Genomic DNA, 14084 nt, shown 5'->3' with positions numbered 1-14084 from the left:
CTGACCTACAGAAGGGCCTGTTAATACACTGATAAGATATAAAGCTGGACTCATGGTTCTGCACAGGAAAGCAGACCGTTTTTCCATGTGAAATCATGCAAATCAGACTGCAAATCAGAGTGCTATTGTTGGTGCATTTACCAACACAGAAAATGTACAAAAGGACAATGCAGGATGACTTTTTTATTGTAATAAGGGCTGCACGATGTTGGAAAAATCGGACATTTCGATATTTGGTTTTGCGGCGTTATTGATTTCGATGTAAAAATATTTTCAGCAGATGATTTGAATAGCTCTATTTGGAAAGATTTTATTTATTTATATCGACTGGGATGATCATTTTTTTCTATATAGTGCATCTGCACAAATTAATAATATAATAAAATACATTACAGGTTAATTACAAAATTAATTACATTCATTCATTCATTTTTCTTGTCGGCTTAGTCCCTTTATTAATCCGGGGTTGCCACAGCGGAATGAACCGACAACTTATCCAGCAAGTTTACGCGCAGCGGATGCCCTTCCAGCCACAAAAAAAACACAAACCGTGGTAAAAACAACACACGAAATAAAACACAAACGGCTCGCGATTAGAATGAACAGCAAATCAGCCAGCAGAGGATCAATAACAGTAATAATAATGATATTGCTCATTTTTGTAAATTGCACGACTTTCATACCTGTTAAGTTTCATGCCAGTACTCTGGTTTGCTCTCTCTCTCTCTCTCTATCTCTCTGTGTGTGTGTGTGTGTGTGTGTGTGTGTGTGTTGAAGAGCCGCTGAGCTAACAGCACAAACAGGCTGTCAGCACAAACACTGTATTTCTGACGGCAGATACGTTAACTAGGAGAGCGTTTTTCTCGTATTTCTGACGCGCTTGAACCACATGTGACTGATTATAATGCAGGGCTCGAAATTAACTTTTTTACTTGGTAGCACCGGTGCTCCCAACTTCAAAAATTTAGGAGCACCAGAAAAAATTTAGGAGCACCCACCAAAAATGATTGAGCACCGCTGCAAATTGTATTTTAAGGGACTTATTGTATTTTAAAACAACATCAATTAGGACTAAAAAAAACAGAAACAACTATAACTAATGCTGAGATTACATTGATATTTGTGTGCAATAATTCCAAAATGTGTATGTCTAATAATTCTAGAATATTAATGATGATGAAAATGACAATAATAGTAACAATGAATTACATTTCTCATCATCATGCTGCCTTGAATGTGCTTGAATGTAAGTTATCTGCTATAAAAAGTCTGTTACTTTATGAAAAATAAATGTATAGTTTGCATCAAACAAAAATGAAGCATTGCAGTAAGAAATATTTATTTTGTACTGCTAAACAGCATATGTATGCATGTCAGTTTAATAAATAATATTTCTGCAGCAAAACAAACAAAAGATTATAATAAAATATTAAATTCAAGGCTGAAAGCTGCAAAACAGTCATCAGTAACTAAATAAAAAAAATACACCTCAAGAAAGAATAGGCAAAAGAAAGTAAGTAAAGTCTCACTTCTATCACTCTTTAAAAGTTTTGGTTTCAGTTTGTGTCAATTTAAATGTTCCGTCTGAGCTGATTTTCATTTTTCTGTGTTTGTGGAAAAGCAGGCGAGTCAGCCGACCCAATTTATGAGCAGGTTGAGCACCGGCGCAATACCGCTGTTTGTTATGAGACGCAGTTTCAGTGTAAACTTAGTAAAGGCGAGCTTCTTTGGCGATGATACAGTATTAGATTTTACTTTTAGCGGACATTTGCGCTGAACACGCAGTGAATGCAACACATCGAGATTCGGGCACCTTCTCCGAAAAGCACGTACTCGATTGATCTCAGCTGGCGGATCAATATTCACCACGTGTCATGATCGCTCTCATCTGCGCCTCAACTTTAAGTGGGCAAACCTGTGTGCTTTAAGTTTTCACAGCCGTTTGCATTTCCCGTGGACATAAAAGCTCCCTCCCTGTCATCTAACAGTGGAAAGTGAGTGAATGACAGCTAATATGAACCAATATAGCGGCAGGGAAGAGCGATTCAGCACGTTTTAAAAAAAATCAAAACAGGTCGCACTAATGCGCCCAAATATATTATGAGGTCGCATCGATTAATTTTCGGCCGCATATGCGACCAAAATGGTCGCAATTTCGAGCCCTGTAATGGCTTTAACAGACACATTTCTAAGTTGTGTGTCACAAAAACACTGTTATCCATTAAAAACGTTATTGAAACCCATTTTCGGAGCGCAAATTACCAGTTGTAAACGCTGTAAACGGAAGTTTTTAGCATTCTACCGGAAGACGCTGGTCGCTATGGCGCCCTCCATGCAGCAGCCATGAAAAAGGTCTGTAGCAGTAAAAACTTGCCGTAAAAAAAAACACAGCACATTTAGCTTAGCTTAGCATAAATCACTGAATCAGATTAGACCATTAGCATCTCTCTTAAAAGAAATTTTTTTTTTTTGATAGTTTAAAGAAATCTTATTTAAAGTTTGACTTTTCTGTAGCTACATCGTATACTAAGACTGACGCAAAATGTACAGAACCATTAAAAATAATAAACAGTTGAAACATTGTAGTTGTAATTTTTTTTGGCAACACTTACAATTAATTTAAACGTAAATAGCAACTTTTCATCTTAGTACCACAATGTAACTACAGAAGAGTCAAGCGTTACATAGGAAAACGAACAAAACTCTTTTTAATTATTTATTTATTTTGGAGCGAGATGCTAATGGTCTAATCCGATTCAATGATCTATGCTAAGCTAAGCTAAAAGTGCCTCCGCCAGACAAGGAGATCAGCAGAATGCACTCAAAAAACTGTAAAGATCAACTATTAACCTCTAGAGGAGTTAATTATTTCCAAACAAAGTGGAGTATTCCTTTAACAAACAATCTGTGTGGTATTTTGAGCTGATACATCATAAGTACTTGTCATACTGACTGAAACACAAAGATATCAAGTTAACAAAACGTTGCTTAAAATCACTGACAAACTATACATTTATTAATTTTATCATATAATATTATACCTAATAATAATAATACAATCAATTGTAGGTGAGGTTTGAATTCTCTAATATGTGACTGATGGTTACATGGCCAGAAGCAGACTTGTGTTTCTGAAACTGTGTATTGGTTTTAGTGGTTTACAAGAAAATTTGTATAACGACATGGGTATGACCTAGTTGTACACTATTAAGCTGGGTTATGAGGACATACCCTAATAATGGTTAGAAATCATACTAAACTGGGTCTTTTGACATTCAAATTTGTGGGATTTAGGAATAGGGGTGGAGTAAGGCTATATAATACACATTTTTAGCATATAAAATACATTATGCCTATGGAGAGTCCTCGTAAACCACCAATACAAACATATGTGTGTGTGCATGGGTTACCCTGAAGGTCTTTCTGTCGTGTTTCGGGTGAGCGATGTCCACACTGCTGCGCACCATTAGCAGGACGTCCAGCAGACTGTAGAGTTTGAAGAAAACACTGCCCTCTGCTGGAGGATCGTAGTCTAGCTCATCCTCAGCACTGGCCTGAAGATCCTCCCGCAGAAGACCTGACAGACACAGAGAGCGATATTTATAATAAAACGAATATACTGTACACATCAACATCACACTGAATCTGACAACAATATTTAAATTAAAATAATAATAATAATAAAACTAAACAGGCACAAAAATGGTAAATATTATATCATAAATATATAATTATACAATTATAAACATTATATAGTATATTGGTAACACTTTACAATAAGGTTGTATGAGTTGATGTTAATGCGTTTACTAACATGAACAAACAACAAACACCACAGTTATTATTATACACATATTATTAGTATTTGTTCATGTTAGTTAACAAAAACACAGTTGTGCATTGTTAGTTCATGTTAACTCACAGAGAATTAATTAATGTTAACACGTTTGGATGTTAATAATTTATTAGTAAAGGTTGAACTATGATTAATGAATACTTTACAAATATTGTTTATTATTAGTACATGTTAATAAATACATTAACCAAGGAAACTTTATTGTAATGTGTGACCAGTATATTATTATATTATAAATATACACACAAAAACCTTTCTATAAAGCAGTAATTAAAATTAAATTATTATATATTTTTAACATTTTAAACAGTATCTAATGAGATAAAAATGACTTAAATGACTTTTTTAAATGCAATGAAAGTTCATCACATAAACCGTTTTTAATTTTTATGGTGTTAATTTAAAATAAATATTTTAATTATAATTATTTCTTTATTTATTTTTATATATTTACTTTTCTTATTAAAAAAAGTTTGTTAGTTAAATGCTTGGACTTTTTTTTTTAGCCAGACACATAGGAAGATGCATTTAAGTTGATGCTAAATACTCTCATACACGCATCGGGAAACTAAGGTTTATGAGGGTATTTGCGTATGAGCTCATGTTCTGGTACACACTGAGGTCAGAGATAGTGTTTACTGACGTTTTTTCTGAGCGGACAGCATCACAGGAGTGTCGGCAGGCAGCGACCCGTCCTCCTCCTGTCCCGCTCTGGACTCCAGATATGACGACACACCCGTTTTGACGAGCGAGTGGCTCTTCACTTCAGGGTGTTTCTCTTCCGGGATGTGTGCTTTGACGGGCTCCTGGCTCTTGCTGGGTGTGGATTTGAGCATGGCGTCCTGCATCTTCAGGATCTGCCCGAGCTGATCACACTCGCCTGAAGTTCTCTGCCGCTTGACGCCCTTCTTCACTCCTTTGCCCCCGGGAGGGTTTGCAGGAGATGGAGCCGCTGGTTCGAGGGATGCTGCTGGCTCCTGTTATATTTGAAAGGAAATTTTGATTTAGTTTTGTTCTTAAAGGAGACCTATTATGTCCCTTTTTACAAGATGTAAAAAAAGTCTCTGATGTCCCTAAAGCAGGGGTCACCAATCCTGGTCCTGGATGGCTGGTGTCCCTGCAGGGTTTAGCTCCAACTTGCCTCAACACACCTGCCTGGATGTTTCAAGTATACCAAGGAAGACCTTGATTAGCTTGTTCAGGTGTGTTTGATTAGGGTTGGAGCTAAAATCAGCAGGACACCGGCCCTCCAGGAACAAGTTTGGTGACCACTGCCCTAGAGTGTGAATGTGAAGCTTAAAAATGTGGCTCAAAATGCCACACTAATGTTTTATAACTCTTTAAAATGACCCTTTTACGGTTTGATCCTAATAGTGCCATTTTGGCAACTGTTGCATTAAATTCAAATGAGATTGTGCTTTATTCAAAAAAGGCGGAGCTACAAATGCCTATGCGTGAGCATAGTGGCAGGACTAATGTTGTAAGTAGGCATGGGACGCTAACCGTTTTCAAGGTATACTGTGATTTGGAAAAGTCAAGGTTTTAAAACCATCAATTTTTTTTTTTGCTATATCGTTCCTGAGGTATGTGTAAGATTTATTTATTTTAATTTTTTTTAGGACAACAGTATCTCCAGGGAAAAAGATCTCCAAAGATGCCGTTTTAAAATGTAATGAAATCTGTGTTTTAGAGAAAATTTAGACAGCAGAATTCAATGATTCCTTTAAATTAGTCTGACATTATAACTGCTCCAAAATCTTTTAACTGCTTCTCAAAATACAATATATTGTGTTCAAAGGGGTAAAAGGTTTTGTTTTTATTACCCAGATCTTTAAAAAGAATATATTTTAGAGCAGTAACCACAATACCATCAAACCGTAATGTTTTCATCCAAGGTTACCGTCAGAATTTTATTCCAGCCCATGCATTGTTGTACGCAAAAATATGTTATTTATTTTGATTGGTGACACCCAAAGACAAGAAATCTTAAAGGGGTGGTCCAGAATGTAATTTTAAGGCTTGGTTGTGTTAATAAGATGCAAAGCAATGTGTGCTCATGTTTCACTTGAAGGAAATTGTGTTATTTTTTATATACAGCTCACTTTGATTATATACAGCTACTCAGCGACTGTCATATTTCCTATTTCCTCTGAAAGGCCCGCCCTCAAGTAACTGTGATTGGTCATCGTCATAATGTGCTGTGATTCGTGGATCGGCTCCACATCAAACCCGGACAAGCAAACACGTTTTGTGTAAACAGTCAGTCAGTCAACAAGTGTCTGTAACGAGTGAAAATTGGATGAATAAAGGTCCACTACGGCCCGTTCCTGCGCAGTGTGGGTGCGCAATAAACGGACCTTTGTGATTTCACAGGGCGCGGAAGCATTTTTTGTAGAACCCAAAATTTGTTCATTGTAGGCTTTGCTAAGCAAAATCTGTAAAAACCAAGGTCTCACTTTGCATTGAACTTTGAGCATTTTATGAGATGCAGAGATGCTGTTTATGTTGACAAAGCTACATTACACATCAACTAAAGTTTAAAATAAGATATCGTAGTGGACCACCCCTTTAAAGGTGCAGTATGCGAGTTTGACACCCAGTGGTTAAACTAGGTATTGCACTCCTGGATCAAAACACCTTTTCAATGGCTCCTTCTCTTAAAACGTCCACGAAAGCACAGGTTGCCAGATTGACATGAGTGTGCCTGACCATCGAGCCTAAAGGCTGATTTGAACCGTTTTCTAACTAAAAGCAACGGCACGCGATAGAAGCAATATTTTCCATACTAAAAGGAGTTTTTGTCCTAACCAACACCTGAAATTTATAGTTTAGGAAAGGTTTCAATTTCTTACAGGTGAACGACAGGATAATCACCTTAGGTACACCTCATGAGCTTTATTCAGTGTTAAATAGTAATAATGTGAGTTTGAATGCCATTTTACATGAAATTTATTGCCATACTACTGAAAGCAGCAGCATATAGTTCACCTCAGATCTGGAAAATAGAATAAACTGGTTGTAATTCAACTTTAGAGCTGTGACTCAACACATATCAGTGATTCAGCATCTACATTTAATAATGTTAAAGAGGTTTATTAAGTATTAATTAGATTTTAAACCAAACCATTGTGCTGGAGTGCAGTAAGTGCACTGTTCTTTGCTTCTGAATGGCTGTATTTAAATTGATATCATTTTTAATCTGGTGCAAACAGCCAAATTGCTTATCACTGCAAATGTCCTCACGTAGCAAGATGTTCGGACATGGAGTTACAGTGTAACCTGCCCACCTAATGTTTACGTTCATAATATTTATAGTATATGCTAATTAATAACCTCCTCATGTGGAACTCTGAATCTGCGTCTCATTTCAGAGGCTGCTACTGTCCGCTGGAGGTCGCATTTTCGGGCGCATGCTTTGAGCCTTTCTGATTGAATGAAGCAAATACGCTGTTTACCAAGGCAACCTGGGGTGCTGAAATATAATTGGCTAAAGTGGCATCGGGCTAGTTAAAATAACCAAAACAAAGACAGACGTTCAGACACGTAATGGACATTTTTAAAGCAGAATATCTGACTTCAGCATTGTTTTTCTGATAAACAAGAATGTTCACTGAGCATGTTTCTTAAATATCTGCTATTAACGTATTATGATATTATATAAACATAATATGATATTTTTATGCTTTAGAAGAGTCAAAAACTGACATACAGCACCTTTAAAGACTTACGACGCAAATACTAATAAAGACTAATAACATCAAACTTTAAAAAAAGCATGAATGATTGAAAACCTTGGCAGAAATTTTGATTCTGCTCTTGTCAAATGTTTTTGTCGGTCAGAACTGTTTTTTAATTGAGTTTTCATCTTGATAATAAATGATGTCAATTAAATAAACACTGACCTGGGCTGAAGGTCTCTGTGGGGAAACAATGTGGTCGATGATCAGTCGTCCTTCATCCGAATCTGAATCAGGCTCCGTTTGGTCGTCCTTCAAGGATCTTGACCGTTTGACAGGCGGACACTGAACGGAGGGTGTTTCAGACTCTTCATTTCCACTAACAGCAGTTTTTCCTCCATCATCCAGAGTCGTGTTTGTTTCAGCTTGCTCCTCAGGCACAGTTTCAGGAGTGTTTTCGGACGGTAATGTGGGTTTTTTTGCATCTGAAGGGTCTGTCGGTTTTTTGGGGCTTGGGGTAAGTTGAGACGGAGCTGCATTCGGATTAAGGCCGGTTGTTTTCTTTTTATTTTGGTCCTTTGTTTTCTTAGTGGGCTTGTAAGACTCGCCGAAGGACTCCAGATCTGTGAGGTCAGTCTCGAAATCCATACTAGTGTCGTCAAACGTCACCACACTTCTGGAGGTTTTATCCTGAGTAAGGAAAATAAATGTAAATAAATGTTTTAGTGCTGCGCAAAAATTAATTGCACACAATTTTTTTTTGACATTATATGTGTGTGTACTGTGTTTATTATTATGTATATGTATATATAAATACACACATGCATGCAAATATTTTAGAACATTTTTATTTATAGTTAGACTATATTTTATATAGTTAGTTAAATTTATACGTATATAATACAAATGATGTTTTTAATGTATGTATCATATATACATAAATATACATATGCACATACAGTATCTTGTCAAAATACACATTTACATTTTTATATTTATTTGTGATTTTTTCCCAAGCTTTAACAAAACATTTTGCACAATCAAGGTTGTAAATTTTTCCCTACAGTGACCCGCCGATATATATATATAAACAAGTTAAATTCAAACACAATTAGAACAGAAATAGATAAAAATATAATAAAGCAAAATGGAATAACTTTACAGTATTTTATACATTTAAAATAAGACAATATCAAATGCAAAAATAATAATAAAAATGTATATACTTTGGATGTGACATTAATCGCAATAAATCTTAGCCCAGTCTAATTTTAAATATTTGTATATAGTTTACCATAGAAATACAATAATAGCTTTTCCTTTACAATATAGTCGAAAATTTGATTAACTTTGTATATTTAGAATAGAATATGAATATTATGCTAATTTGTTCATCTTTAATGAAAGTGTCGACTAATATATTATTTAATACTAACAGGAAATCAACAAATTAGAATAATATCTGAAGAATCACATGACTGAAGAAATGATGTTAAAGATTCAGCTCTGAGGAATTAACAGGAATAAATTACATTATAAAATATATTCAAAATAAAAAAAACAGATATTTTAAATTGCTATATATATATATATATATATATATATATATATATATATATATATATAGTGCAATACTTTGGATCAAATAAATGCAGGTTAAATAAGCAAAAGAAACTTTTTAAAAAATATAAAGAAAAATCTACAATATAAACTAATTGTGTAAAACAAAATCAAATATAGTAAAAAAAAACACGCAATATTTATAATTGCACTTAATAATATGGAGATTATCATGGAGATCTATTAATGTTATATGACAAGAATTGTATTTTATTGTAATGACAAATTAAAATAATAGTATACTAAAATATATTAAGTTTTATAGTAAGTTATACAATATAGTACAATGTAGTAAGTCTAACAGAGCAATATAATGACATTGATTTTAGATTTAAATATAAAAAAACTATTAAAAAAACCTGTATATTAATATCTTATTTATAATTATGATATATGATAATATTTATTTTGTGACTTTTTTATTTGGAAAAAATCGTTATTAAAACATTACATTTTATAGGTAGCCATTAGTACAACGACTGACTCATAATTCATCTTCAGTAGGTTATAAACTGTCCGGAGTTTCATCCTCCTCTGTATTTCTCCAAGAACTGTTCTCACCTCAGCAGGAGGAGTGGTTTTGAAGCTCAGCTCTTCTCCAGTGACGAAAAACACTGGTCTTGTTGAAGTCTTGGAAAAGAGCAACTTCAGGCTCTCTTCGTGAAACAGTAAACTCCTCTCTCTGCAGCTCATCTCCGTCTTCAGTAGAGGAGCATCGATGAACGCCGTCTTACTCTGACAGATGCCTGAAAAACAACAACACTCAGCATCACACATCCCATTACAAACTAAGATTTTTTTAGTAAATGAAAACTGAAACTAAGCCTAAAACTATAAGTACACTGAAATAAAATCAAAACAAACACTATAAATTAAAAACCAAACTAACAAAATGAGGTAAAAAATTGAGATAATTTGATAATCAGATATCGGCTGCGGCTGTTTAGAGAAAACTTGCCGATGCGCTTTTTCAGCCAAACACATCAGTCAAGCGTATGATTATATACACAAACATCTTGTCTATATAAACATAACACATGTCTTTCAGTGTAAAGGAATTTTAGTGATTAAAGGAAAAGGGTGCAAGCCTAAGCTGAACACTCGTGGTTTCCGATCCCCTCAGGGGCACTGCATCAAGAATTGTCATTCATCTATAAGCGATATCACCACATGAGCAGGGCCAGCGTGTCCATAGAGGCGACCTAGGCGGTCGCCTAGGGCGGCAGTATAGAGAGGGCGGCGTCTGCGACACCTCCCTTACCACCTGCGTCCTCAGTTATGTCCGCGACACCTCAGATATATTCGTGCATAGACGATAGAATAGAGAGGGCGGCATCAGCGTCACCTCCATCAGTACCCGCGTGTCCTCAGTTATATCCGCGCCTAGGGCGGCAGAATTGAGGTCCGCGACACCCCCGCGTCCTCAGTTATATCTGCACATAGGGCGGCAGAATAAAGACCGCAGTGTCCGCGACACCTCCCTCCCTCCCTCAGCACTTGCGTGTCCTCAGATATATACGCGCATAGGGTGGCAGAATAAAGAGCGCAGTGTCCGCGACACCTCCCTCCCTCCCTCAGCACTTGCGTGTCCTCAGATATATACGCGCATAGGGTGGCAGAATAAAGAGCGCAGTGTCCGCGACACCTCCCTCCCTCAGCACCCGCGCGTCCTCAGTTATATCCACGCATAGGGCGGCAGAATAGAGAGGGCGGTGTCCGCCAGACCTCGACACCTCCCTCCCTCCCTCAGCATCCGCGCGTCCTCAGTTATATCCGCACATAGAGCGCCGGAAAAGAGGTCCGCGACACCTCACTTCATTTTCATAACCGGTCACTTTCGTTTTCACATTGGGGTTGAGGGTGGCGTGATCGTCCTCTGCCTAGAGCGGCAGTTCAGCTTGCTCCGGCCCTACACATGAGCACTACAGCACTTCTTTGGAAACCTTTGTCAAGTTCCACAATACGCATTTAAACCCACAAATGCCAGTTTAAACAGTACTGTGCTAAATGGAAGCCCTATGTTAACGGTGTCCAGAAGCCCCATCAACTTCGGTGGGCTCGGAGGTATCTGGGATCACACAGTGGAAATGTGCACTGTGGTCAGATGAATCAGTATTTCAGATATTTTCTGGGAGAAATGGATGCCGTGTGCTTGGGACAAAAGGATCATCCAGACTGTTCCCAGCAACAAGTCTTTTTATGATAATGGGTTGTGCCAGTGCCTTGGCAAAGGTAACTTGCACTTCTATGATGCATTATTAATGCTAAAAAGTACATAGCGACTTTGAAGCACACTATGCAGCTTTCTTTTCCAGGGATGGCCATGTATAATTTAACAAGACACATCAAAACTTTATTTTGCATACATTACAAAGTCCTGGCTGTGGAGGAAGAAGATACAGGTACTTGACTGGCCTGCCTGCAGTCCCGAACTGTCTCCGATAGAGAATGTGTGGCACATTTTAAAGCACAAAATGCAACAACAAAAACCCCATACTGTTGCCCACCTTTTTACTACACCTGAAACACTTCACATCACACATCATGTGAACTTAGTGTCTTCAGTCCCTAAACGTCTTTTAATTGTTGTGAAAAGGAATAGCAACTTCAGTGGTAAACGCTTTAATGTTCCAACTTTTTTGAAACGTGCTATACAAGAACCAAAATTAGAATTTGTGTTTATTTTGAAAAAATAGTAAATAATTAATGAGGAAGACTTTAAATAATGTTTGTTATATTGTCTGACATGGAATACAAGTCAAAGTAAACTTAGAAATCACTACATTTTAATTTGCGGTTTCCAGACTGCCCCAACTTTTTCTGATCTGGGTATGTAGAAAAAGGATAGCACAAGAGTTAATGTAAACTGTGCCCACATTTAACTGTTACACTAATTGTGTTCTGTTAATACTGATACTAGAACTTGAAACTCTGAACTAGAATTACTAAAACAACACACATAAAAATTAAATAGAAAATATAATAAATAAAACTAAACTAAAACTAACAGAAACCATTAATGTAGAGCTGCATGATTCTGGCTAAAATGAGAATCGCGTTTTTTTTTTGCTTAAAATAAAGATCACGATTTTTCTCAAGATTCTGTACATGTAAATTAAAGGTATGGTAAAAACAAACATATAGCACAACATTGATAATAATATTATGTGTAGGTCTACTGGTTTCTATAAATAATTCTATTCTACTTATAGTAGTTCTGAGGTTAAATTATTATGTTTGAGATATATGCTTGCACTCTGTCATATTAGACAAATTTATTCACTGGTAAAATCAGACATTTGCCATTATCAGATTATATTCAACAATATATAGGCTAGAGTAGTTATACTGACATTGTAAACATTTATTTTCATGCACAGCTGTGGGTTCGCTATAAAAGAAAAAACATCAAATGCTTGCTGTAATCATAACTCTGAAATGTGATACGATCATTTAAATGAAGTGCACACTTTCGCTTTCATTCTGACTGCTAAGAGCTGTCTATACTTCGCGCGCGGCTCCCAAACGATCACTCTGTTCCACAAACAGAATATTATGTACAACTGTATTACCTGTTACTCGCAACATATACAGGTTCTGTTCACTAAAGTAGACGCGCGCACGTCTATCATTAAGTAAAGTGTGCGCGCGCCCTTTCTGTGATAACAGCTAGGTCAGCAGCTCACGTCACGTGTGATTTCCCGATAGCGAAAACATCATATTAAGACAAAATGACATTTTTAGGTGAATTATACCTTATAAATACAGTATGTGACTCATTCAACATCATTTGGAGGTGTCAATGTCACTGAGCAACGTGTGTGAAACAATGAAAAGACTCGTGCAGCCGCCTTTTCTTCTCTCCTGAACTTGAAAATATGATTGGCAGAATCGTAAAAATGCTGGATTAAGATCGTCTAGGGGGTCGAATCGAGATCGCGATCTTTTAACGATTAATTGTGCGGCTCTACATTAATGAAAAAAAACAAACTAAAATAAACTACATTAACTACAACTTCATATTTAAAATCGAAATATAAAATAATATAAAACTAAATTAAAACTAACAAAACACACGAACTAAAGCTAAACGAAAATGTCTCAAAATGTAAAATCTCCATATAAAAACTTATTTAAAAATTCAAAACTACAATAACCTTGTTAAAGAACAGGCATTAAAACGGCAGAGTAGTTCTCACCTTTCCCAGGATTCATTCTGACCCACACTGGCAGCTCCCATGATTCAGTGAGCTCAGAGCTGTTGTTCAGGAGCTGAATGAAGGCCTCTTTGGCTAAGCACACATGTGGCTCGTATGTAGCGCTCAGCTTTTCTGCATTACTGTCACTGCTGATGGCCTGGAGACATTCAAAGACATCAAGACAGCCCTGTATTACATCCACAATAACAGCAGAAAAAGTATGGAGTGCCACCAGGTTCTGTCTTAGGTCCACTCCCGTTTTCAATTCATATGCTGCCAATACAGCAGGGAATTTACCGATTCTATGTAACTTGTCTTTTGTGATTAGATTACAAAAATTAAATACTTTAAATTAGAGTAAACTACTTTTTAAAGAGATAGTTCACCCAAAAACAAAAATCCTAACATCATTTAATCATCCCCTGCTTGTTAAAAAGCTGTTTAAGTTTCTTTCTTATGTTGAACACAAAAAATTCATACACTGAGGAATGCAGAAAAGCAGCAACCATTGAGTTCAATGAAATCATTTCTTTAAAATACTCATAACCTGACTACAGTTACCTTATAGATTACATGATTACATAGGGCTATGTATTTTGACTATATATTATATTATACTATATTATTATATTATATAAAAAATTCCCAAAGACAAGTGTGCCAAGCTTGTGGCATCATATTCACAAACACTAGCGCCTGTAGTCGCTGCCAAATGTGCATCAACAGAGTATT

At 36.3% G+C, this 14084-nt stretch overlaps 1 protein-coding gene across 1 annotated transcript in view; it reads right to left on the bottom strand.

The window, feature by feature from the left end:
• The window catches only part of ice2 (interactor of little elongator complex ELL subunit 2), a 36265-nt gene that overhangs the window by 16493 nt on the left and 5688 nt on the right, over positions 1–14084 (bottom strand). Inside the window, exons 7-11 of the mRNA XM_087312537.1 lie at positions 13353–13509; positions 9715–9899; positions 7759–8223; positions 4500–4833; positions 3411–3577 (exon numbers count right to left, since the gene is read on the bottom strand). Coding sequence (XP_087168663.1) covers positions 3411–3577; positions 4500–4833; positions 7759–8223; positions 9715–9899; positions 13353–13509 — 1308 coding nt within the window. The remainder of the gene's footprint in view (positions 1–3410; positions 3578–4499; positions 4834–7758; positions 8224–9714; positions 9900–13352; positions 13510–14084) is intronic.

The sequence above is a fragment of the Danio rerio genome, chromosome 25, assembly GCF_052040795.2.
Source record: "Danio rerio strain M-AB ecotype USA chromosome 25, GRCz13ab, whole genome shotgun sequence".
Classification (NCBI taxonomy): domain Eukaryota; kingdom Metazoa; phylum Chordata; class Actinopteri; order Cypriniformes; family Danionidae; genus Danio; species Danio rerio.
Note: the sequence above shows the minus strand (reverse complement) of the source record. Positions and strands in the feature narration are given on the sequence as shown.